Raw genomic sequence first — 26,987 nt, 5'->3', positions numbered from 1 at the left:
CAAAGTACTATGCATGTTTTGTTGATCAAACGGGAAAAAGTTTATTTAAGTCTATTTGAATTCCAGTTAGTAACAGTACATGATGGGAAAAAGTCCAAGGGGGGTGAATACTTATGCAAGGCACTGTATATAGATTGAAAAGGGCTGGGGATAATATACCCCCCTGCCTGACCCCGTTACCAACTTTAAAAGGGGTAGATAAGATGCTCCCTCATCTAACTCTCATACTCTGGTTCACATACCAGTAAGCTAGGACGCGTACTAAGCTACTGGGCACACCCCTAAGTTTGAGCTTATTAAACAGCTTAAAGTGTTGTCCAGGCCACTAGCTTTCTTGTCTGCAAGTTGCCCTATGGCACGGAGAACATCATTGTAGGTCTATCTATTTTGCCAGCATGATACGGCTCATATTTAATACTATTAAACAGCTCTGCATAATGCTGCCTCCATAGCTCAGCTATTGAACCAAAGGCTCCACAGTTGGATCAATTTGCATATAGTTAAGAACATATATCTTCAGATTGCTTTTTATACGTTCATGAACGTTAAACCAAGAGTTCTGGATCAGCATTATCTCTCAGCTTAATTCTAAATAGTCTGGAGAGGTCAGGTAAGATCGACTGATGTTATAATTGTTTATACTGGAAAAGTGAGGGAGTGAGCAGAGTCCAGTCATCTCTTTAGAATGTTAACTGTGTCGAGGTCACCAACACCCTGAGACAAAAAAACCTGTATAAAAATGTTAAACATAATTTAATTCTCTGTGCCAAGGACACTCCCACTTTTATTTACAGCCAATAGGAACTGATCTTCGTTTTCTAAATCTAATGTGATTGCTCGACCCTCAACACTGTCTCAGGTACCTCCGTCGTCACCAAGTTACCTCTGCTACGAGCTGACCGGCTTCATGGGAATTTCAACAAATCCAGTAATTTCTTGACAAAAAAAACCCAACAAGAAAAAAAGAGGATAAAGGACCAAACCAGATTTACAGATTCAGCAGCAGGTGAAGAGTGATATATGTTGAGTTATTTGAGTTGAGTCTGGCTTCAGTTTGTTCAAACCAAACCCGCCAAAAAAAAAAGTTGCTTCCCCCAACTACATTTCATCACCAGCTGCCACTGCATACAAGGTATAGTTTTGTCTTAAGAACAATCAAAGATCACTGTATGTTTCAGAGCTACATAGAATCACGATCAGTGTGCAGTGTTTGTTGTGTGTTACCTCATGATGTGTCGCGTTGCGTGGACCTCCTGCAGATAGCTGAGGACTAGAGGAGTCATCAGAGGATTCAGAAGAATTTGACCACGCTGTTCCATTCTCTAACTCTTCATGACGACGCAGCATGTTCTAAAATAGAGGAGTACTGTTTAAAAGGCTGGACAGATGAATAAACTGTCCTAAGTGGACAAACACAAACAGGTTTGATTATAGAGGTGACCACATTCAGATGCAAAATTCACCTATCGCAATAGTGTCATCCAGATGGATAACAAAATGTTGTTGGAGGATATAAGTGACTGAAGGATTTATATGCTGTACCTACTTATATCCAGCAACTGCTTTTCCCTCTGCTTAATACTTTTATGCCATGTATATGGCTGTCAGGTTACTGAACATGGTCAGTGGGCTTCAAACAATGAGCTCAACAGATAGTCTAACTGCATCTGACTGATGCAATTCGTTGAGAATATCAAAAGGCGTCTATAGTAACTTTTGAAACTGTGACATTCAGGTTCACGTTGAGCAGCGTACACATAGGTTTGAAAAGAGATGGGCTGTGAATTCCTCACTCAAGCTTATACCTTCAAGAGAGACACAAAGACATAGAATTCTTGGGCGGAGCTCAGCGATGGAGATGTTTTTGCTGTCATCTCGTCCATCTTTATACACAGTCATTGGTCTGAACCACTGTGGTTCGACCACAATTAATAATTTTTCGGTAAAAAAAATCTAGCAGCCTCTCAAGGTTAATAACATTATACTCACCAGAGTAACTGTTGAGATCTGAGAACATGGCAGCATCACCAGAAACAAACCAGTAGTTACTCCAGTTTATCTTAACCACTACTTGGAGTTTAAAAAGAAACTGAGAACAGCATGATGCCAGTAATGACTTATTGATAAACGCAGTCTTACGCCGGGTTCACACCGGACGCACAAGCGACGCCGAAGCGTGGCGTAAGCTCAGCGCCAAGCCTCTGGCTCCCATCCACTCCCATGTTAAACCTTTGTGCCGGTCACACCGGACGCTGAAGCGCCGCGCCGCGCCAAGGCTGCCTAGCGCCGTGAAGCGATCGTTTCGGCGTCGAGTCTATTTTTTCCGCTTGAAGCGAGCGTATCGCGACAGGAAACACACTGAAAAATGATTTTAAACGATATTTTATATGATATAAATGATCAAATATGCATCCCATACTTTGTATTCACCTTCTGTTGTCTTGGAGTTTTAATTTGACCACTTTTACCAACCACATTATTAAATGTCCCCCTCTGCCCATCCACTACAGCCACACAAGCAGTCATAAAGATAAAAAGAGAGAGGGGGGGCTACATATTCTCCACATAGGCTTGAGTGGAGAATACGTAATTTACCCTCGACACCCGACATTGAACGGAGCAAACAGCGGAGAAGTTCTTGAAGATGGATGACATTAAATTAATAATTGAAGTGGAGAAGTAGAGTGAGTTGTATGATCCTCAGCACATGTTGTTTAAAGACAACACCAAAAAAAGACACATGTTGGGACGCTGTTGCAGTTAATGTTGGAGCAACAAGTAAGTATATGCTTGACAAAAATTATTAAATGCCGTTTTTACTGTAGGCTGACAACAGAAAAAGTATGTGATATTAATAGTAATGCGCGGCGCTTCGGCGCGTTTGACGTTACACCAGGATCACCGGACCTGGAAGCGCCGCCGAAGCGCCGCGCTGCGCTTATCCCTAGTGCGCCGGCGTTTGGCTGTTCACACCGGACGCTGAAGCGCAGCGCCGCGCTAATAATATCATATACTTTTGCTGTTATCAGCCTGCAGTAAAAACGGCATTCAGTAATTTTTTTCAAGCATATACTTACTTGTTGCTCCAACATTAACTTCAACAGCGTCCGTTCAATGTCGGGTGTGGAGGGTGTCTCTGTATTTTTATCTATACTGCTTGTGTGGCTGTAGTAGATGGGCAGAGGGGGACATTTAATAATGTGATTGGTAAAATTAAAACTCAAGGACAACAGAAGGGGAATACAAAGTATGGGATGCATATTTGATCATTTATATCATATAAAATATGTCATCAATATCGATTAAAATAATTTTTCAGTGTGTTTCCTGTCGCGATACGCTCGTGTCAAGTGGAAAAAATAGACAACGCCGAAAACGATCACTTCACGGCACTAGGCACCCTTGGCGTGGCGCGGCGCTTCAGCGTCTGGTTTGAACCAAACAGAGGTTTCACATGGGGGAGATGGGAGGCGTGTGGCTTTTCTGGCTTGGCGCTGCTCTTAGGCGTCGCTTCGGCGTCGCTTCTGCGTCCGGTGTGAAACCGGCGTCAGTCTGTCTGAGGGGCTCCAATTGCTCTATTGGCCAGAGAGAAGTCATGTGTGTGCAGACCTTCAGTTTGATCAAACACTACAGCAGCAGAGTTCCTTTTCCTGCTCTCAAACTGGAGCTGGGCTGACAGTCACGGAAATCAGCTGCTTAGCTGTTTGGAAACATTGAATACTGTACATACCTCATGGCTCCATGAGACTCAAACAAATGGAGAATACTGTTCTATATTTCGAATGTACTACACTGTCATTACTGCCACTAGTCAATAAGCCAATGGGATCTACATTTCTACTATCTGCTGGGTTCTACCCCACGAAGACTTACTGCAGTGGGCTGTCTTGTTGGTGACTTGTCACTACAGGAACAGCTCTGGCTAAGTGTGTCTCTGAAGATGTCCAACAGTGGCCAATGCTGCTGCCTGGTCAGACTCCGAGGCAGAGACTGGATGTCAGGTAGCAGCAGGTGGAATTAAGTGCAATAGAGCTGGTTAGGGACCAGAGATTATTGCCTCAACTCACCCTACAGTGACTAAATTGTCCTGTTGTTCATAAGTGTATAGCCAGTTCCAGAAGTGTGGTTATACATTCTTTGATATGGAATAGAAATGCTTTCTTCTTCAATGTCTTTTTACTACAGTCACCTGAAATCCATAACTCAGGTTACTTGGCATAGCCTGATAATTTATCAGTTGTCTGCACCTCTCTCGTTACAGGGAACAAGAAATAGGAATATGGGAGAACTCACATAAAAGGCTTGTTCACGTAAGGACGGCGTGTCAGGGGGACTCTGGTTGAAGATTGTTGAGAATCTCTTACTGACGGTCGGGGCCTTGTTGACAGAGCTCGCCATCGACCCCTGATCATCTTTATCAAAAGGACTGACAGAAGGGGGGTGCGAACAATTAATACACACTGTAGATACAATAAATGTGCACTGTTCAATACTCTAACAGCTCAGTTGGAAAAACTTACTTCCAGGTGACTTCAAGGCTTAGCTTAACAGTTCCAAGGTCATTGATATCTACAGCAACTGTCTGTGACAGTGCAGCAAACAGATCCTTAGTCTCACAGGAAACACTTCCCACAACCACGTGATTGGCTAGGCTCTTCAGCTCTGTCACCTAGGAGACCACAGAAATATAGTTTGATCAGGCTACTATTGTCTTCGGCCAGTGTATAGTTTTTTATTACAGTGGACACAGTAACATCATCATCCCCACTGAAAATGTTTCATTAACCCATTTAATCATTTAATCTCAGTTGAGTAGACAGAATGCAAAAATAGAGCGCCAGCTAGCGACAACAGAATCGTGCCACAAACATATTACTATCACAAGGAACACAAGGACAACATGAAGAACGCATGGGCAATTCCATTCATAACGTGTATTCCAGATCAAAACACTTTCATTGACCTATCAGAACTAAGTCTAAAGGAAAATAAAACCTTTAAAAGATAGGTTGAAGTCATGGAGAGGGACTGACCTTTACAGAGAGGAAGTCATTGACGAGCGGCAGAAGCACCATCTCTTCACTGTCCCACACCTGCTTGGAATTGATCTCTATTTTGCCTCGGAGCTTCCACCGCTGCCGACCGTACCTCATAAAGATCTGAGACACAGACACACACACACACGCACGCACGCACAAATGCTGATGATTCAGTTATACAAAATGGAGACATTGAGATCAATCATTTCATCAAATTCAGATAGTGAACAAAGGCATAACTAAAGTTTTAAATAGATTACATCGTCATAAAGGAACCGTTCAACCTTTCGACCTTCCATCACTGTGCAAGAACATTACATGTGAAACACAGACTGAGGGCACCTAAACAATAAAACATAAAGAGAGCGAGAGAGAGAGAGAGAGCTAGAGAGAGAACGAGAGTGAGACACTCACTTCGTACTGGTCACCAGCACATAATCTGGCAAATCCAGCCAGACCTGAAAGACAAACAGAGACAGATACTGTATGTACAAGTTTCTCATAGAATCAAAAATATTATTATTTTGTGATATAAAAAAACAAACTCAAAACAATTATTTACTGTGATATTAGATAATAAAATCCAAGCATTACTAGACAGGTATACTGGGGTACTGGTATTGATAAGGCAAATCTGTGCCAAATATAGGAAAATACTGGAGGATGTAAATGTGCATATCTAATTTTAAGGGACAACTAATAAAGTACTTATAATGTTACTATGCATGAGATTTGCACCAAATTCAGTAAAGTCCATGATGAACATATCGAGGGGGATATGAAATATTATAACTGAACTGAATCATTTTTCCTTCTCCACTACACCTAGAAAGAATTCACATAGGTCAATATTGATTACTGGTAAATAAAAAAAAAAAACATAAAATCAATTGAATCCAATTTCTAACATCATGGTGCGTGAAAGCCTAAATATAGTATCTTGCTGCATAAATACAATGAATTAAAAGTGTTAAGGAGTGGCCAAGTTAAAAAAATTCTATCAAGGCGTTCCCAAGGTGGCAGAGCTGACGCACAAACCAAAACGTAATGCCAGCAGCCACTGGCTGTCACCGGCACGGAGTCATACAAAAATGGAGGATGAAAGGAAAGAGGAAAGAGTAAAGACACGTGGGTGAGCTTGCCCTAAATGTTACATTCTTACCTTTCATCTTAATGTGGAACTCCCCCAGCTGATTCTCCAACTCACTCTCTAACACACACATGTTCTAAAGACAGGATTAGGACAAAATTAAATTTATTGTAAATAACATGCCTCAACTACAGAGTATATATTTTATATATCATCCCCATTAACTGTGCAATTGTTATCTCCCATTACTCTTAAATACCCTATCTCCCACAAGGATTACTATATATTTAAAAAAATTCTCTCAACTATTTGAATACTATGTTCACACGATCCATCCCTTTGTCTTACCTCAGTGTACTCTTTGTAGCCTTTGTTGGCTTCTGTTAAGCTCTCCCTTGCCTCCTTACTGCCTAGAGAGGCATTGTACGCCTTGACCATCTTGTTGGCTCCGTCCCGGAGTCTCCTCTGCAGGCAGTAGGCTTCATATAACTCCTCGATCTGTAACAAGAGGGCCAACAGGTTACCCACTTCATCTTTCCTTCATTTGCAGAAGAAAGAGAGGCCACACGAAATCAGTACAAAACTGTACACAACGGAGTCTGGTCAGGGTGAACATAGATATACAGTGCTGTGAAAAAGTATATGCCCCCTTCCTGGTTTCTTATTTTTTGGCATATTTGTCACACTTAATTGTTACAGATCATCAAACAAATTGTAATATTAGACAAAGATAACCCAAGTTAATACAAAATGCAGTTTTTAAAAGAAAGTTTCATTTATTAAGGGAAAAAAGCTATCCAAACCTATCTAGCCCTATGTGAAAAAGTAATTGCCCCTCCTTGATAAATCATGAATGAACTGTGATTAACCACATTCTTTGGAAAACTGAATGCAATTTCACTAGCCACACCCAAGCCTGATTACTGCCAGACCTGTTAAATCATGAAATCCCTTTAATAGAACCTGTCTTACAAAGTGAAGTAGGCTAAAAGATCTCAAAAAGCAACACATCATGCCTCAATCTAAGGAAATTCAAAAACAGATGAGAAACAAAGTAATTGACATATATCAGTCTGGAAAGGGTTATGAAGCCATCTCTGAGGCTTTGGGGCTTCAGCGAACCACGGTGAGAGCCATTATCCACATATGGAGAAGACTTGGAACAGTGGTGAACCTTACCAGGAGTGGCCGGCCTACCAAAATAACTCCAAGAGCACATCGACGACTCATCCAGGAGGTCATAAAAGACCAGAGCACAAAATCTAAGGAGCTGCAGGCCTCACTTGCCTCAGTTAAGGTCAGTGTTCATGATTCAACGATAAGAAAGACACTGGGAAAAAATGGCATCCATGGGAGACTTCCAAGGCGAAAGCCACTGCTGACCAAAAAGAACACTAAGGCTCGTCTCAAATTTGCCAAAAACATCTTGATGATCCCCAAGAATTTTCGGCAAATATTCTGTGGACTGACGAAACTAAAGTTGAGCTTTTTGGAAGGTGTAGGTCCTGTTACATCTGGCGTAAAACTAACACAGCATTTCAGAAAAACAACATCATACCAACAGTCAAACATGGTAGTGGTAGTGTGATGTTCTGGGGCTGGTTTTTAGCTTCAGGACCTGGACGACTTGCCATAATTGATGGAACCATGAATTCTGCTCTCTACCAGAAAATCCTGAAGGAGAATGTCCGGTCATCAGTTTGTGACCTCAAGCTCAAGCGCACTTGGGTTATGCAGCAGGACAATGATCCGAAGCATACCAGCAAGTCCACTTCTGAATGGCTCAAAAAAAGCAAAATGAAGGTTTTGGACCGGCCTAGTCAAAGTCCGGACTTAAATCCGTTTGAGATGCTGTGGCATGACCTCAAACAAGCCATTCATGCTCGAAAACCATCTAATGTGGCTGAATTAAAACAATTCTGCAAAGAAGAGTGGGCCAATATTCCTCCACAGTGATGTTGAAGACTCATTGCCAGCTATCGCAAATGTTTGATTGCAGTTGTTTTGCCGCCAAGGTTGGCACAACCAGTTATTAGGTTTAGGGGGCAATTACTTTTTCACATAGGGCCAAGTAGGTTTGGATAGCGTTTTTCCCTTAATAATTAAATCATCATTTAAAAAATGCATTTTTCATTTACTTGGATTATCTTTGTCTTATATTAGAATTTGTTTGATGATCTGAATCATTTAAGTGTGACAAATAAGTAAAAAACAAAAAAATCAGGAAGGGGGCAAATACTTTTTCACAGCACTGTATATATATAGAGGTTAGATGTCTCGTCCGCATTGCCGACCAACGGAGTCGAACGTCCGCAAATGGTGGCCATCTTGCCACAGGCGGCTCACCCACCCATAACATTGTGTTGGTAGTGGTACATGTACCACTACCAACAACCCAGGTTTCTCTCTCAGTCAGTCAGTCAGTCAGTCAGTCAGACTGACTTGAATGGGTAATGGGGCCAGGGATCAAAGTGGTCTTACCTTACTGAGGTGAAACTCCAGTCGTCTTATGTACCTCTCAGTCACCTTCACTTGCTGTGAGAGTGAAGCACAGAGTCACATCCCACAAATCAAAACCGACTGAACTACAGTGGATATAAAAAATCTACACACCCCTGTTAAAATGCAAGGTTTTTCTGATGTAAACAAATGAGACAAAGATAAATCCTGTCTGAACTTTTTCCACCTTTAATGTGACCTTTAACGTGAACAATTCGATTGAAAAAAAAAACTGAAATCTTTTAGGGGGGAAACTAAAAATAAAAAACTAAAATAATGTGGTTGCATAAGTGTGCACACCCTCTTATAACTGGGGATATGGCTGTATTCAAATTAACCAATCACATTCAAACTCATGTTAAATAGTAGTCACTACACACCTGCCATCATTTACAGTGACTCTGATTAATCCCAAATAAAGTTCAGCTGTTCTAGTAGGATTTTCCTGACATTCTCTTAGTTGCATCTTACAGCAAGAGCCATGATCCGCAGAGAGCTTCCAAATCATCAGAGGGATCTCATTGTTAAAAGGTATCAGTGAGGAGAAGGGCACAAAATAATTTCCAAGCCGTTAGATATACCATGATACACAGTGAAGACAGCCATCATCAAGTGGAGATAATATGGCACAACGGTGACATTACAAAGAACTGGACATCCCTCCACAATTTATGAAAAGACAACAAGAAAACTGGTCAGGGAGGCTTCCAAGAGGCCGACAGCAACATTAAAGGAGCTGCAGAAATTTCTGGCAAGGACTGGCTGTGTACCACAAGTGACAACAATCTTCCGTATTCTTCATGTGTTTGGTCTATGGGTTAGGGTGGCAAGACGGGAGCTTTTTCTTACCAAGAAAACATCCAAGCCCGGCTAAACTTTTTAAAATCATACATGAAGTCTCCAAAAAGCATGTGGGAAAATGTGCTATGGTCTGATGAAACCAAGGTTGAACTTTTTGGCCATAATTCCAAAAGGTATGTTTGGCGCAAAAACAACACTGCACATCACCCAAAGAACACCATACCCACAGTGATGCATGGTGGTGGCAGCATCATGCTTTGGGGCTGTTTTACTTCAGCTGGAACTGGGGCCTCAGTCAAGGCTGAGGAAATTATGAACAGTTAAAAAATACAAGTCAGTTTTGGCACAAAACCTTCAGCCTCCCGTTCGAAAGATGAGGATGGAGAGGAATGTCACCTATCAGCAAGACAACGACCCAAAGCACACATCCAAATCAACAAAAACATGGCTTCACCAGAAGAAGATTAATGTTTTGGAATCGCCCAGCCAGACCCCAGACCTGATTCCAATTGAACATCTGTGGGGTGATCTGCAGAGATGCCCTCGTAATATGAAAGATTTGGAGCCCTTTTGCAAAGAAAAGTGGGCAAATATTGAAAAGTCAAGATGTGCCATGCTAATATATTCCTACCCCAAAAGACTGAGTGCTGTAATAAAATCAAAAGGTGCTTCAACAAAGTATTAGGTTAAGGGTGTGTACACTTCTGCAACCAGGTTATTGTAAGTTTTCATTTTTTTTTTTTTTCCCCTAAAAGATTTCTATTTGTTTTTCAATTAAATTGTTCATGTTAAAGGTCACATTAAAGGTGGAAAAAGTTCAAACAGGATTTATCTTTGTCTCATTTGTTTACATCACAAAAACTTTGCATTTTAACAGGGGTGTGTAGACTTTTTATAGCCACTGTATGTTCACATTGTATCAACCAAAGTCAATTTTATTGCTCAGGCTGCAAGAACAAATTCATTTAAAAAACTGAAGTGGCTTAAAATGTGTAAATGCATACACAATACAACACACTGTTACTTGAATCTAATTTATTTTTTGGATTGCTGTTTAACTACGAAGACTTCCTACATTTGCTTCAAATTAAAAGTCCGCCAAAGCTGCGGGGGGCTTTCAATGTGAATCTTCTGTGCAGGAAGAGCTGAGGATAGTTTAACAGTAAAAGTGAATGGACAGAAGTAGTGTTAGAGAAGAGAAAGTAAGGGGAGCAGAGTGGTGCCTATGACATGACTGTTGTATTCATAAATGTAATGCTGTGGGAAAATATTATTAATCTATCAAGACTGCTGGTAAACACGGTGACATGCTGAGGTGATATCCATAGCAAATAAAAGAAAACAAAATTCTGAATGCATACTTTAAAGAGGTAGGGGGAGAGCGGGGTAATGTGGGACATTTTTTACATTTGCTCCCCTCTAGGAGAGCTAAAATGATATATCAATACAATTTACACATTTCCCATTAATTCAGGATGTTTTCTAGCAATGGAAATGATCAAAATGTCTTCAGGACAAAGGGCAGTGAAAATATGATTGTTTTAAAAAAAGTGGTCTTGTGTCCCACTTTACCCCGGCTACGGAGCAACTTAACTGGAGCAAGGCCATGGAACTGGTCAGCTAGTGTTTGGCAAGCTCCTCCTCCATCTCATCTGTGAATATTCACTTTGCCTCAGCTACTGCACCCCAGGCTACTGATTTTACTTTCTTCTTTTTCTTTATGAATCTTTTGAGGGTTGTCTTGTCAATATTTCTATCCCTTCCAGCTTTTCTTAAGGACATCTTTCCTTGCATGACCTCAGCGCCTGCACTCTCCATCTCTGCGAGGGGTGTTTGGCCCCAGGTTGTCTTCCTTGTGTAGTTTCTAGGCATGATGGCTTTTCTACAATGTTTATGACATTAAAAATAAAACATATACTAGGGCTACGTTGTAGCACTTGCGGGCCCGAGCACCCGCACGTTGAAGCCTGTTGCGGTCGGTGGAGAGAGCGATCGATGACCAAGCGCACATCATCGATCGAGCATGCACTTCTCCACGTTAAATGCGTTTTGCGCTCTGCGGCAGTAGGTTTGCCAGTAGGTGGCGCCATCACTATTATTACGCACAGACATATATATCTGTTCATGTAGGCGCTCTGATGTAGCGTGAGCAATTTTGTGTCAATCGGACAATGTTAACACAACTTAATTTTCACACTGATCAGTAGGTGGCGCTCTGACCCTGAACTAATATTTATATGTGGAGCTGTTCAGATCAGTATTGTGATCATAGGTCAGTAGTTTGGAGCCGGTTGGATAATGCAGAGTGGATTAACAAAGTACTTCCTGTTTCCTGGCGAATCAGTAGGTGGCGCTATGACAATGAGGAAATATTGACACATAGAGCTGTTCAGGCTTGTACTCTTATCATGTGACAGAAGTTTGGTAGTGATAGGACAATGCACAGTGGACTTATGATAACATCGTGTCCTTTGGCGAAGGAAAATCCTTCGCCGCACATCAATGTTTACACGGTTTGAGGAAACGTCACAATTCTGACCATGATCTAATGACTTGACTGATCTGATTTGAGCTGTATATTGTAAGTCAGCCAGGAGCAGTTCATCAAAGTATAAAACATGTCACTTCCTCTAGCCACCAGGGGGCGCTGTAATTTCAAGTCATAATTTCTGTGTAGATGTCATCAGGATGGCACCCTTGTCTTACATGTCTAGTTTGGACTCGATTGGACAATGTATGTCCGAGATACAGAACCTCGTGTTTTGATGGCGTTTAATCAAACTCAAGACGCCACGCCACGGTCACACGGTGTGACGAAAGGTCAATCTCTTAATCACTTTTTATCTCCATCTTGTTGTGATGGCACTGATCTTAATTCGAAGTTAATCTGATGAAAGCCCTGGGACAAGTGCATCAAGTAAAAATGTGGAATATGGAAAAAAAATGGCCACTTAATCCAAAATGGCGGCCTCCCTGTTTGGTCAAGCATACCTATCCAAGATATTTTTTTGTTTGTTATGAAACGACACATGTCCCGATAGATTTGTATAAATGTCGGCCATCGTAGTGCCGGGGTTGCCCTATAGGGGGCGCTGGTCAGTTTTTTTGCCACGCCCATTTCTTAAAACCATATGAATATCTTCAGGGGGGGGCTGTTGTTACACACATGTAGTTTGAGAGAGATAGAATCATGAACACTGAAGTTACAGCAATTTCGTGTTTCACGGCGAGTTGATGAACTTTAATGCCACGCCATTCATATGGCGTTTGACGAAAAGTCACGGTAATCTTATGTCTTCATTGTCAATGTCTTGGGACCCATTTGATACAGTTTGACATGGTTGAGGTCAGTGGATGAGGAGAAATTCATCCAAGTGTAAGACAAGCAAAAAACAAGACATTTCCTGTTGCCACCAGGGGGCGCTGCGGTTTTAAGTCATCATTTATGCATAGATGTCATCAGGCGGGGACTATTGTTTTACATGTCTAGTTTGGACTTGATTGGAACATGTATGTCCGAGATACAGATGCCCGTGTTTTGATGGCGTGTAACCAATTTTTAACGCCATGCCACGGTCACACGGTGTGATAAAAAAAAAATCCCTCAATCATTTTTTATCTCCATCTTGTTGTGATGACACTCATCTGAATTTGAAGTTGATCTGATGAAAGCCCTGGGACAAGTACGTAAAAGTAAAAATGTGGGATATTGCCAAAATGGCCACTAAAAGCAAAATGGCGGACTTCCTGTTGCGTTTTTCATAATGCTCCATGAGACTTTTTTTCATGACTGGTCACGATACACCTATATCCAGATTTTGATGAAAATCCGTTATGTGGAAACCTAGGGGCTGGTTCCAGGGGGCGCTGTAGAGCCATTTTGCCACGCCCAATTCCAATTACTCCAGAATACTAAAATATCCGCAGACCTTGAATTTCCTGCAAAGTTTCATAACTTTTTGAGCATGTCTAGACCCTGAAAAAGCCCCCCAAAGGGAAATAATAATAACTAGGGCTACGTTGTAGCACTTGCGGGCCCGAGCACCCGCACATTGAAGCCTGTTGCGGTCGGTGGAGAGAGCGATCGATGACCAAGCGCACATCATCGATCGAGCATGCACTTCTCCACGTTGCATGCGTTTTGCGCTCTGCGGCAGTAGGTTTGCCAGTAGGTGGCGCCATCACTATTATTACGCACAGACATATAGATCTCTTCTTGTAGGTGCTCTGATGTAGCGTGAGCAATTTTGTGTCAATTGGACAATGTTAACACAACTTAATTTTCACACTGATCAGTAGGTGGCGCTATGACCCTGAACTAATATTTATATGTGGAGCTGTTCAGATCAGTATTGTGATCATAGGTCAGTAGTTTGGAGCCGGTTGGATAATGCAGAGTGGATTAACAAAGTACTTCCTGTTTCCTGGCGAATCAGTAGGTGGCGCTATGACACTGAGGAAATATTGACACATAGAGCTGTTCAGGCTTGTACTCTTATCATGTGACAGAAGTTTGGTAGTGATAAGACAATGCACAGTGGACTTATGAAAACATCGTGTCCTTTGGCGAAGGATGATCCTTCGCCACACCTCAATGTTTACATGGTTTGAGGAAATGTCACAATTCTGACCTTGATTCAATGACTTGACTGAGCTCATTTGAGCTGTATATCTTAAAGCAGCCAGGAGCAGTTCATCAAAGTATAAAACATGTCACTTCATGTTGCCACCAGGGGGCGCTGTGATTTCAAGTCATAATTTCTGTGTAGATGTCATCAAGCCGGAACGCTTGTCTTGCATGTCAAGTTTGGACTTGATTGGACCATGTATGTTCGAGATACAGATGCTCGTGTTTTGATGGCGTGTAACCAAACTTTAACGCCACGCCACGGTCACACGGTGTGAAGGGAAAAAAATCCCTTCATCAGTTTTTATCTCAATCTTGTTCTGATGACACTCATCTGAATTTGAAGTTGATCTGATGAAAGCTCTACGACAAGTAAACCAAAGTAAAAATGTGGAATATGGCTAAAATGGCCACTAAATCCAAAATGGCGGGCTTCCTGTTTAGTCTAGCATATCTATCCAAGAGACTTATTTGTTTGTTATGAAAAGACACATGCCCAAATCGATTTTTGTACATGTCGGCCAATTGTAGTGCCGGGGCTGCCCGTTAGGGGGCGCTAGTCAGTTATTTTGCCACGCCCATTCCTTAAAACCATATGAAAATCTTCAGGGGGGGGATGTTGTTGCACACATGTAGTTTGAGTGAGATAGAACCATGAACACTGAAGTTAAAGCAATTTCGTGCTTCACGGCGAGGTGATGAACTTTGATGCAACGCCATTAATATGGCGTTTGACGAAAAGTCACAGTTATCTTATGCCTTCATTATCAATGTCTTGAGACCCATTTGATACAGTTTGACATGGTTGAGGTCAGTGGATGAGGAGGAATACATCCAAGTGTAAGACAAGCAAAAAACAAGACATTTCCTGGTGCCACCAGGGGGCGCTGTGATTTTAAGTCATTATTTCTGTGTAGATGTCATCAGGCCGGGACTCTTCTCTTACATGTCTAGTTTGGACTTGATTGGACCATGTATGTTCGAGATACAGATGCTCGTGTTTTGATGGCGTGGAACCAAACTTTGACGACACGCCACGGTCACACGAAGTGCCGGAAAAAAATTCCGTTGATCATTTTTTTTCTCAATCTTGTTGTGATGACACCCGTCTAATTTTTAAGTTGATCTGATGAAAGCTCTACGACAAGTACATTAAAGTAAAAATGTGGAATTTGGCCAAAATGGCCACTAAATCCAAAATGGCGGGCTTCCTGTTGCATTTTTCATAATGCTCCAATAGACTTTTTTCTATGATTAGTCACGTTACACCAGTGTCTAGATTTTGGTGAAAATCGCTTATGTGGAAACCTAGGGGCTGGTTCCAGGGGGCGCTGTTGAGCCATTTTGCCACGCCCAATTCAAATTACTCCAGAATACTAAATTGTCCGCAGACCTTGAATTTCCTGCAAAGTTTCACAACTTTTTGAGCATGTTTAGACCCTGAAAAAGCCCCCGAAAGGGAAATAATAATAATTAAATGCGTTTTGCGCTCTGCGGCAGTAGGTTTGCCAGTAGGTGGCGCCATCACTATTATTACGCACAGACATATATATCTGTTCATGTAGGCGCTCTGATGTAGCGTGAGCAATTTTGTGTCAATTGGACAATGTTAACACAACTTAATTTTCACACTGATCAGTAGGTGGCGCTATGACCCTGATCTAATATTTATATGTGGAGCTGTTCAGATCAGTATTGTGATCATTGGTCAGTAGTTTGGAGCCGGTTGGATAATGCAGAGTGGATTAACAAAGTACTTCCTGTTTCCTGGCGAATCAGTAGGTGGCGCTATGACACTGAGGAAATATTGACACATAGAGCTGTTCAGGCTTGTACTCTTATCATGTGACAGAAGTTTGGTAGTGATAGGACAATGCACAGTGGACTTATGAAAACATCGTGTCCTTTGGCGAAGGATGATCCTTCGCCGCACCTCAACGTTTAAATGGTTTGAGGAAATGTCACAATTCTGACCTTGATTCAATGACTTGACTGAGCTCATTTTTAGCTGTATATTGTAAATCAGCCAGGAGCAGTTCATCAAAGTATAAAACATGTCACTTCCTGTAGCCACCAGGGGGCGCTGTAATTTCAAGTCATAATTTCTGTGTAGATGTCATCAGGATGGCACCCTTGTCTTACATGTCTAGTTTGGACTCGATTGGACAATGTATGTCCGAGATACAGAACCTCGTGTTTTGATGGCGTTTAATCAAACTCAAGACGCCACGCCACAGTCACACGGTGTGACGAAAGGTCAATCTCTTAATCACTTTTTATCTCCATCTTGTTGTGATGGCACTGATCTTAATTTGAAGTTAATCTGATGAAAGCCCTGGGACAAGTGCATCAAGTAAAAATGTGGAATATGGAAAAAAAATGGCCACTTAATCCAAAATGGCGGCCTCCCTGTTTGGTCAAGCATACCTATCCAAGATATTTTTTTGTTTGTTATGAAACGACACATGTCCCGATAGATTTGTATAAATGTCGGCCATCGTAGTGCCGGGGTTGCCCTATAGGGGGCGCTGGTCAGTTTTTTTGCCACGCCCATTCTTAAAACCATATGAATATCTTCAGGGGGGGGCTGTTGTTACACACATGTAGTTTGAGAGAGATAGAATCATGAACACTGAAGTTACAGCAATTTCGTGTTTCACGGCGAGTTGATGAACTTTAATGCCACGCCATTCATATGGCGTTTGACGAAAAGTCACGGTAATCTTATGTCTTCATTGTCAATGTCTTGGGACCCATTTGATACAGTTTGACATGGTTGAGGTCAGTGGATGAGGAGAAATTCATCCAAGTGTAAAACAAGCAAAAAACAAGACATTTCCTGTTGCCACCAGGGGGCGCTGCGGTTTTAAGTCATCATTTATGCATAGATGTCATCAGGCGGGGACTATTGTCTTACATGTCTAGTTTGGACTTGATTGGAACATGTATGTCCGAGATACAGATGCCCGTGTTTTGATGGCGTGTAACCAATTTTTAACGCCATGCCACGGTCACACGGTGTGATAAAAAAAAAATCCCTCAATCACTTTTTATCTCCATCTTGTTGTGATGACACTCATCTGAATTTGAAGTTGATCTGATGAAAGCCCTGGGACAAGTACGTAAAAGTAAAAATGTGGGATATTGCCAAAATGGCCACTAAAAGCAAAATGGCGGACTTCCTGTTGCGTTTTTCATAATGCTCCATGAGACTTTTTTTCATGACTGGTCACGATACACCTATATCCAGATTTTGATGAAAATCCGTTATGTGGAAACCTAGGGGCTGGTTCCAGGGGGCGCTGTAGAGCCATTTTGCCACGCCCAATTCCAATTACTCCAGAATACTAAAATATCCGCAGACCTTGAATTTCCTGCAAAGTTTCATAACTTTTTGAGCATGTCTAGACCCTGAAAAAGCCCCCCAAAGGGAAATAATAATAATAATAATAATAATAATAATAAAAATCCTTACAGATTCAATAGGGCCTCTCACCATTCGGTGCTCGGGCCCTAATAATAACTAGGGCTACGTTGTAGCACTTGCGGGCCCGAGCACCCGCACGTTGAAGCCTGTTGCGGTCGGTGGAGAGAGCGATCGATGACCAAGCGCACATCATCGATCGAGCATGCACTTCTCCACGTTGCATGCGTTTTGCGCTCTGCGGCAGTAGGTTTGCCAGTAGGTGGCGCCATCACTATTATTACACACAGACTTATAGATCTGTTCAAGTAGCCGCTCTGATGTAGCGTGAGAAATTTTGTGTCAATTGGACAATGTTTCCGCAACTTAATTTTCACACTGATCAATAGGTGGTGCTATGATCCTGAACTAATATTCATATATGGAGCTGTTCTATTCAGGATTGTGATCATAGGTCAGTAGTTTGGAGCCGGTTGGATAATGCAGAGTGGATTAACAAAGTACTTCCTGTTTCCTGGCGAATCAGTAGGTGGCGCTATGACACTGAGGAAATATTGACACATAGAGCTGTTCAGGCTTGGACTCTGACCATGTGACAGAAGTTTTGTAGTGATAGGACAATGCACAGTGGAGTTATGATAACATCGTGTCCTTTGGCGAAGGAAAATCCTTCGCCGCACATCAATGTTTACACGGTTTGAGGAAACGTCACAATTCTGACCATGATCTAATGACTTGACTGATCTGATTTGAGCTGTATATTGTAAATCAGCCAGGAGCAGTTCATCAAAGTATAAAACATGTCACTTCCTGTAGCCACCAGGGGGCGCTGTAATTTCAAGTCATAATTTCTGTGTAGATGTCATCAGGATGGCACCCTTGTCTTACATGTCTAGTTTGGACTCGATTGGACAATGTATGTCCGAGATACAGAACCTCGTGTTTTGATGGCGTTTAATCAAACTCAAGACGCCACGCCACGGTCACACGGTGTGACGAAAGGTCAATCTCTTAATCACTTTTTATCTCCATCTTGTTGTGATGGCACTGATCTTAATTTGAAGTTAATCTGATGAAAGCCCTGGGACAAGTGCATCAAGTAAAAATGTGGAATATGGAAAAAAAATGGCCACTTAATCCAAAATGGCGGCCTCCCTGTTTGGTCAAGCATACCTATCCAAGATATTTTTTTGTTTGTTATGAAACGACACATGTCCCGATAGATTTGTATAAATGTCGGCCATCGTAGTGCCGGGGTTGCCCTATAGGGGGCGCTGGTCAGTTTTTTTGCCACGCCCATTTCTTAAAACCATATGAATATCTTCAGGGGGGGGCTGTTGTTACACACATGTAGTTTGAGAGAGATAGAATCATGAACACTGAAGTTACAGCAATTTCGTGTTTCACGGCGAGTTGATGAACTTTAATGCCACGCCATTCATATGGCGTTTGACGAAAAGTCACGGTAATCTTATGTCTTCATTGTCAATGTCTTGGGACCCATTTGATACAGTTTGACATGGTTGAGGTCAGTGGATGAGGAGAAATTCATCCAAGTGTAAGACAAGCAAAAAACAAGACATTTCCTGTTGCCACCAGGGGGCGCTGCGGTTTTAAGTCATCATTTATGCATAGATGTCATCAGGCGGGGACTATTGTCTTACATGTCTAGTTTGGACTTGATTGGAACATGTATGTCCGAGATACAGATGCCCGTGTTTTGATGGCGTGTAACCAATTTTTAACGCCATGCCACGGTCACACGGTGTGATAAAAAAAAAATCCCTCAATCATTTTTTATCTCCATCTTGTTGTGATGACACTCATCTGAATTTGAAGTTGATCTGATGAAAGCCCTGGGACAAGTACGTAAAAGTAAAAATGTGGGATATTGCCAAAATGGCCACTAAAAGCAAAATGGCGGACTTCCTGTTGCATTTTTCATAATGCTCCAATAGACTTTTTTCTATGATTAGTCACGCTACACCAGTGTCTAGATTTTGGGGAAAATCGCTTATGTGGAAACCTAGGGGCTGGTTCCAGGGGGCGCTGTTGAGCCATTTTGCCACGCCCAATTCAAATTACTCCAGAATACTAAATTGTCCGCAGACCTTGAATTTCCTGCAAAGTTTCACAACTTTTTGAGCATGTCTAGACCCTGAAAAAGCCCCCCGAAGGGAAATAATAATAATAATAAAAATCCTTACAATTTCAATAGGGCCTCTCACCTTTCGGTGCTCGGGCCCTAATAATAATAATAACTAGGGCTACGTTGTAGCACTAACGGGCCCGAGCACAGGCAATTTCAAGTCTGTTGCGGTCGGGGAAGAGAGAGCGATCGATGACCAAGCGCACGTCTCTGCCTTGCTTGCGTTTTAAGCTCTGCAGCAAGAATAAACGCTTCACTTCCTGTAGCCAGCAGGTGGCGCTAGGATTTTAAGTCATGGTGTCTTTGTAGATGTCATCAGGTCGCGACTCTTGTCTTACATGTCTAGTTTGGAGTTGATTGGACCAAATATGTCCAAGATACAGACGCTCGTGTTTTGATGGCGTGTGATCAGACTTTGACTCCACGCCATGGTAAGAGTTTAGTGTTTTCCTATTTTGTAACAGGTAAAAATAGCAGTTAAATGTCAACAGTTGTCTTTATTGTCGTTCTATTATTTAATAAATGCAACAAACTATAGTTTTTATATATATTGTATGTCTATATATATATATATAACTTTATAACCTGTGTTATCAAATATGTTGTGCGGCACCAGACAGCTTTAAATTGGGGGAAGAGTGGTTGAGCACAGGCAATTTCAAGTCTGTTGCGGTCGGGGGAGAGAGAACGATCGATGACCAAGCGCATGTCTCTGCCTTGCGTGCGTTTTAAGCTCTGCAGCAACAATGAACGCTTCACTTCCTGTAGCCAGTGGCGCTAGGATTTTAAGTCATGATGTCTGTGTAGATGTCATCAGGTCGCGACCCTTGTCTTACATGTCTAGTTTGGAGTTGATTGGACCAAATATGTCCAAGATACAGACACTCGTGTTTTGATGGCGTGTGATCAGACTTTGACTCCACGCCATGGTCAGAGTTTGGTGTTTTCCTATTTTGTAACAGGTAAAAATAGCAGTTAAATGTCAACAGTTGTCTTTATTGTCGTTCTATTATTTAATAAATGCAACAAACTATAGTTTTTATATATATATATATAACTTTATAACCTGTGTTATCAATAATGTTGTGCGGCACCAGACAGCTTTAAATTGGGGGAAGAGTGGTCAAGCACAGGCAATTTCAAGTCTGTTGCGGTCGGGGAAGAGAGAACGATCGATGACCAAGCGCATGTCTCTGCCTTGCGTGCGTTTTAAGCTCTGCAGCAACAATAAACGCTTCACTTCCTGTAGCCAGCAGGTGGCGCTAGGATTTTAAGTCATGATGTCTTTGTAGATGTCATCAGGTCGCGACCCTTGTCTTACATGTCTAGTTTGGAGTTGATTGGACCAAATATGTCCAAGATACAGACACTCGTGTTTTGATGGCGTGTGATCAGACTTTGACTCCACGCCATGGTTAGAGTTTGGTGTTTTCCTATTTTGTAACAGGTAAAAATAGCAGTTAAATGTCAACAGTTGTCTTTATTGTCGTTCTATTATTTAATAAATGCAACAAACTATAGTTTTTATATATATTGTATGACTATATATATATATATATATATATATATATATATAACTTTATAACCTGTGTTATCAAATATGTTGTGTGGCACCAGACAGCTTTAAATTGGGGGAAGAGTGGTCGAGCACAGGCAATTTCAAGTCTGTTGCGGTCGGGGGAGAGAGAACGATCGATGACCAAGCGCATGTCTCTGCCTTGCGTGCGTTTTAAGCTCTGCAGCAACAATAAACGCTTCACTTCCTGTAGCCAGTGGCGCTAGGATTTTAAGTCATGATGTCTTTGTAGATGTCATCAGGTCGCGACCCTTGTCTTACATGTCTAGTTTGGAGTTGATTGGACCAAATATGTCCAAGATACAGACACTCGTGTTTTGATGGCGTGTGATCAGACTTTGACTCCACGCCATGGTCAGAGTTTGGTGTTTTCCTATTTTGTAACAGGTAAAAATAGCAGTTAAATGTCAACAGTTGTCTTTATTGTCGTTCTATTATTTAATAAATGCAACAAACTATAGTTTTTATATATATTGCATGACTATATATATATATATATATATATATAACTTTATAACCTGTGTTATCAAATATGTTGTGCGGCAACAGACAGCTTTAAATTGGGGGAAGAGTGGAGGAAATAGTAAAGGTTGCCTACCCCTGCCTTAGGTGACACAATTTGTGCCTTGGTCAAACCATGATCCTACACTGCCCTCTAGTGACTTAATATTGCGGTACAAGTAGGTTGTGCCGGCAATATAAAGCCACTAGAGGTCAGTATAAGACCATGAAACACATACATGGTTGAAATGAAAACAGGTCTTTTCATTTTGCACATCAAGATTTTAAGCCTCACCACGGTCACACGGATTGATGAAAAGTTTAAATTTTGATAACTTTAGATCTTCATCTTGTTTTGTAGAGTCTCATCTAATTTTTAAGTTGATCTGATGAAAGCTCTCCGAGTAGTACATAAAAACATAACACGTCTTAAAAACAAGACATTTCCTGTTGCCACCAGGGGGCGCTGTGATTGTAAGTCACAATTTCTGCAGTGATGTCTTCTGGTCGCGACTCTTGTCGTATGTGTCTAGTTTGGACTCAATTGGACAAACTATGTCTGAAATATGGAAGCTTGTGTTTTGATGGCGTTTCATCAAACTTTAACGCCACACCACGGTCAGACGGTTTTGCTAAAACGTAATCCTTCAATAACTTTAGATCTCCAATTTGTTGTGATGACGATCGTCTAAATTTGAAGTTGATCTGATGAAAGCTGTACGACAAGTACATCAAAGAAAAAATATGGAATATGACCAAAATGGCCACTAAAGTCAAACTGGCGGGCTTCCTGTTGCGTTATTCATAATGCACTGATGGACTTTTTTGTGCATCTAGTCATGATACACAATAGTCTTTGTTTTTTTTGAAGATCGGTGAATGCTAAATGAGGGGCTTTTCCGTAGGTGGCGCTCTTGAGCCATTTTGCCACGCCCTTTTCAAAATACTCCAGAATACGTAAATTTTCGCCGCCTTCGAATTTACTGCAAACTCCTACAACTTTTTGAGCACATTAAAGCCCTCAAAAAGCCAATTGATTTAAGCTAAGAAAAATAATAATAATAATAATAATAATAATCATTTCAATTTCAATAGGGCCTCCCACCGATTTCGGTGCTCGGGCCCTAAAAATCCTTACAGATTCAATAGGGCCTCTCACCATTCGGTGCTCGGGCCCTAATAATGTAATATAACACTAAAATATGTTTAAGACTAAACTTAACTTGTGCTTCATGGTGAGACACTGTCTCACTTTACCCAACAGCATTTGTCCCACTTTACCCCGCAGCCACCGTTTTAGAAAAAACAACATCTCTTATCAATTCAGGCTAATCTTCAGCTAACATCAATCACATGGTTTTATATGTTGGAAGTTCACCAACATGTATGATATAAGTTTTTCTACCTGATTCAATTTGTTTTGACACAACAGTTGATTAAGTTCAAAGCAAGAAATTTTACTTTTCCATTTTTGCGAAAAAAACATTCTTTCCACAGCACCAGCTCCAACTTCTCCTTCATTGCAAGGGGGGAAAGGGAGGGGCTTGAAAACATAATGGTCAAATGACCACAAATGTGTTTTGTTGCCTAGATACACGGGGTGTCTCACATTACCCGATGTCCCACATTACCCCGCTCTCCCCTACAGACTCTGTGATAGAGTCGCTGTACAGCTTCTGAGCAGCTGAGGTAAATATTGAAGAACTGATAGTAACTCACCTTGTCTAGTTCATACAGGAAACCCTTAGGAAGAACAAAGCAACAAGTTATTAGTATTTTTAACATTTTAATTAAGTGGCAGCACAATGTGTTTTATGGTCCTAATGTTTGAGTAGAAACATCTACTCCAGCATCACCAAGTGGTTTTACTGTTGGAAAAAGACAATCAAAACAAAGCTACCACTATCAGCCCTGGCTAATCCCAGTTTTATCACGAAAGTTTGATCTCTACGCTATAATAAAGGTTGTGTAAAGACAGGCTCAGTTACTTTCTGCTCTAGAAGGAATAATGTCCACTGAATGATTGTTTTGAACCTTTTTATGGATTTGTCACCAGTACAGCACCCAATAGGATACTGCATTGGTCAACAGTCCAGTTACTAGGTGTTTACTGGCTCTCTCTGGGTCTTTCCTTTCATTCCACCACTGCCTGTGGAACACTACCCATAGCTACCAGGAAGGTTGTAGGAGCTACCCTCTTTCTGTTTAGCTTGAGCAGTGTCAGAAGATAAACGAAGATCGTGCCATTATTGACCTAAAAAATTCAGGCAGTTACCAAGATGTCAAGAATGCTTACAGTGCAGATTAAAACAGTGTTACGTTAGCAACATGCCAAAACACTCTGACTCAAAAGTGAAAAAAAAATTCAGCAAAAGGAGAATGTGAAGCAGTCTTGACGTACCAGTCTGGAGTTCCTCTTTGATTCTTTCATTTGTCTACTGAGGTTGTCCAAGTCCATCTGATGAACATGCAGGTAAGACCTGAGAAAAGAAAAAAAAAACACACACACACACGCGCACACACGCATACACGCACACACACACACACACACACACACACACACACAAAGAAGAAATGATTTAACTCTGCAACTGACTATTGCTCACTGATGGTTAACATATTGTTCTGCTCATCAGGAAATTGCATATCCACCTGGCACCTACAACAATTGACAAATTTGACCATTTAGGGCTATCAGTAACCTCATAATATTTCTCTCATTAAACCCAAACTATCAAAAGGCATTACATCACAACTCGATTAACATAATTGTGAAGTTTCATGAAGTTACAGATAGAATCATACTATCATCTAACTATTGGAAACAAAGTGAGTTTGACTGTTTTCCTAAATGTGGAACTAATCCTTTATGTTCAAACCAATGAGATCTTTAATGGGATCTTTAAGCATTATGTTAGCATGTTACCCACCATTTGCCCCTTTCAGTGTAGACATGCATGTATGTAAGTTGTCTGTGAAAACCTTTCTAAATAGACATTGATGGTGTTATAAAATCGAATCAGCTGGATTTATTATCAAATGATGACATTTCTCCTTCTAGACTTCAATAGTACGAAGTGGGAGCACAGTATTAGAACTAAGACAGAAATATTAGTCACGGCAGCATTGTGTGTGTGTGTGTGTGTACTTACTGAAGGCCTTTCCTCAGTGCCTCATAGACCTGATCCAGTCGCTCTGGTTGTGGAACTTTTGGTGGTGGGTTAGACTTGGAGGACATAGTGAACATCCTGCTGGCTCTGCTGGGCTTTCTACCAAGACCTGGGGTGCTGAACACCGAGAGGTTCCTGCAACATCAGCAGCACCGGCTCATTACATGAAAACATGACACTGAAAAATATATTTTTTAACATTTTAAATAATCAGTAATGAAGGGGAAACTCGCCATGATGTACTGAATTTAAGTTGGATGTTGTTGAAATTAAAGTCTCTTGTTTTTATAAGAGATGTTAGAGGATGTTACATGATATAACAACACAAAGTAACATATTGTGAAGCATTTCTTGTAAAAATCTCTTTTCGAGTCTTGATGACCACTCAAAGTGCTTTACAGTACAGTTTGCCATTCACCCATTCACACACACATTCATACAGTGCATCTATTAGCAGCACATTTTTTTCTATGAGGGCAATTCGGGGTTCAGCATCTTGCCAAAGATCACAGTTATTTTGTAATAACTGAATAATTTGTAATGTAATTATAGACTTTAATTAAATCAATTCTGTACATTAATAAATAGGACTTTAATGAATACAATGTTTTTATCGTTAGTAATGTACAACATAATTAAACCTGTTTTTAAAAAAAACACTCTGGACCCAGGGGTTTTAGCCATTCAACCAGATATCCAACTTCTCCTTGTACAAATCCTTGAGAAAGTTGTCGCTAATTAGCTCTGTGACTTTCTTCAGAAAAATAATGTATAGTAAGACATTCAGTCAAAGTTTGGAGCTCATCACGGCAGCTTTAGCATAAGTCACAAAATACATTCTCATAGCTTCAGATAAAGGGTTTATCTATGTATGTCATATTGTTAGATCTTAGTGCAGCATTTGATACTATTGATCATCACATTCTACTTCAGAGACTGGAAAAGTTAATGGGCATTAAAGAAACTGCCCTAACCCTAAAAATCACAGACTACCCGTCTCGAAAAACTGCATAAAAATGTATTCATTTTTTTTATGTCCAGACTTATTGTATACTCCAACAGTAAGTCTTTAAAGGCTCTATAGCTTGACCATATTGCCAGCATGTGTCCTGACAAGAAGACCAGGAAGAGAGATGATTTTTCATTTATAATACAAAGCCCTGAATGCTATGGCACCATATGATACCATAGCTCATAGTAAAGTACCATATCACCCTTTATCAATGCAATTCAAGAATTTAGGCTCTGAGGTTTCTAGTTTTTTTTGGTAGTTTTCTCTTACTCTTGCTGAGGTTAAAAGCAGAGGATCCTGCACTTTGTTAAGCACTAGAAACAAATTGTGAAGGCAAAAACTACTATTAGTATAAGTGCCACATCTGTGTTAATGCTGTCTGTATATGTACATAGCACAGAAATTTATATACACTTATAATGGCTGATGTAAAATAAGGGCTTAGGTAGTTTGTGGGCCTAATAACCTGTGTCTCAGGTGATCTTATCATAATTGGACAGCTCTAAGTCAGCTACAGTTTCGATGAACAATGACTATGAGTCTTTACAAACTTTGTGAACAGAAATGTTGTGTTTATTCACCAGCGGTCGCTGGAGACACACAAGTGAACTGATGAACTCAGAGCTGTCCACTTGTGATCAGATCACAGGAGATTCATGTTAATACCAGTTCTGAACAGTGTATGAATTTATTTACTATTGCATATTTCACTGTAATAGATCATGAGTAAACTGTGTGAAATATGATTGTGGTTTTTCTTAACACAAAGACTGCAGAAGATATGCTTACCAACAACTTCAAACATGTTTACCTCAGTGACTGAATGCACTGATCACAACAAGCTCATTCAAATAAACTGAAATCCCTGCACATCTGTGTCAAATCCTACAGCATTTAATTGATGCCTCAGTCAAATGGCTTAACAATTTCACAGTCAGTTGTGAGTCTTTGTTCAATTAAAGTCATGACAGATACAACAGTGACATCAAGAAACTCTTGTGCTTATCAGGCCTGAGTGTCAGTGCAAGTTAACAGGGAAGCTACAATACAAAATAATAAAATGCCACTGTTCTCTTCAGCTCATCTGTGTAAAAGCTGC

At 40.9% G+C, this 26,987-nt stretch overlaps 1 protein-coding gene across 3 annotated transcripts in view; it reads right to left on the bottom strand.

Moving 5' to 3' along the window:
- The window catches only part of ripor1 (RHO family interacting cell polarization regulator 1), a 95,697-nt gene that overhangs the window by 17,965 nt on the left and 50,745 nt on the right, over positions 1 to 26,987 (bottom strand). For all 3 annotated transcript variants that reach the window (XM_053427636.1, XM_053427635.1, XM_053427634.1), the window contains 11 exons: positions 24,859 to 25,011; positions 24,108 to 24,186; positions 23,426 to 23,449; positions 8,611 to 8,664; positions 6,478 to 6,627; positions 6,202 to 6,265; positions 5,454 to 5,497; positions 5,034 to 5,159; positions 4,521 to 4,669; positions 4,294 to 4,426; positions 1,225 to 1,350 (listed from right to left, as the gene is read on the bottom strand). In XM_053427636.1, coding sequence (XP_053283611.1) covers positions 1,225 to 1,350; positions 4,294 to 4,426; positions 4,521 to 4,669; positions 5,034 to 5,159; positions 5,454 to 5,497; positions 6,202 to 6,265; positions 6,478 to 6,627; positions 8,611 to 8,664; positions 23,426 to 23,449; positions 24,108 to 24,186; positions 24,859 to 25,011 — 1,102 coding nt within the window. The remainder of the gene's footprint in view (positions 1 to 1,224; positions 1,351 to 4,293; positions 4,427 to 4,520; positions 4,670 to 5,033; positions 5,160 to 5,453; positions 5,498 to 6,201; positions 6,266 to 6,477; positions 6,628 to 8,610; positions 8,665 to 23,425; positions 23,450 to 24,107; positions 24,187 to 24,858; positions 25,012 to 26,987) is intronic.

Source organism: Pleuronectes platessa, chromosome 7 (assembly GCF_947347685.1).
Source record: "Pleuronectes platessa chromosome 7, fPlePla1.1, whole genome shotgun sequence".
NCBI classification, from domain to species: domain Eukaryota; kingdom Metazoa; phylum Chordata; class Actinopteri; order Pleuronectiformes; family Pleuronectidae; genus Pleuronectes; species Pleuronectes platessa.
Note: the sequence above shows the minus strand (reverse complement) of the source record. Positions and strands in the feature narration are given on the sequence as shown.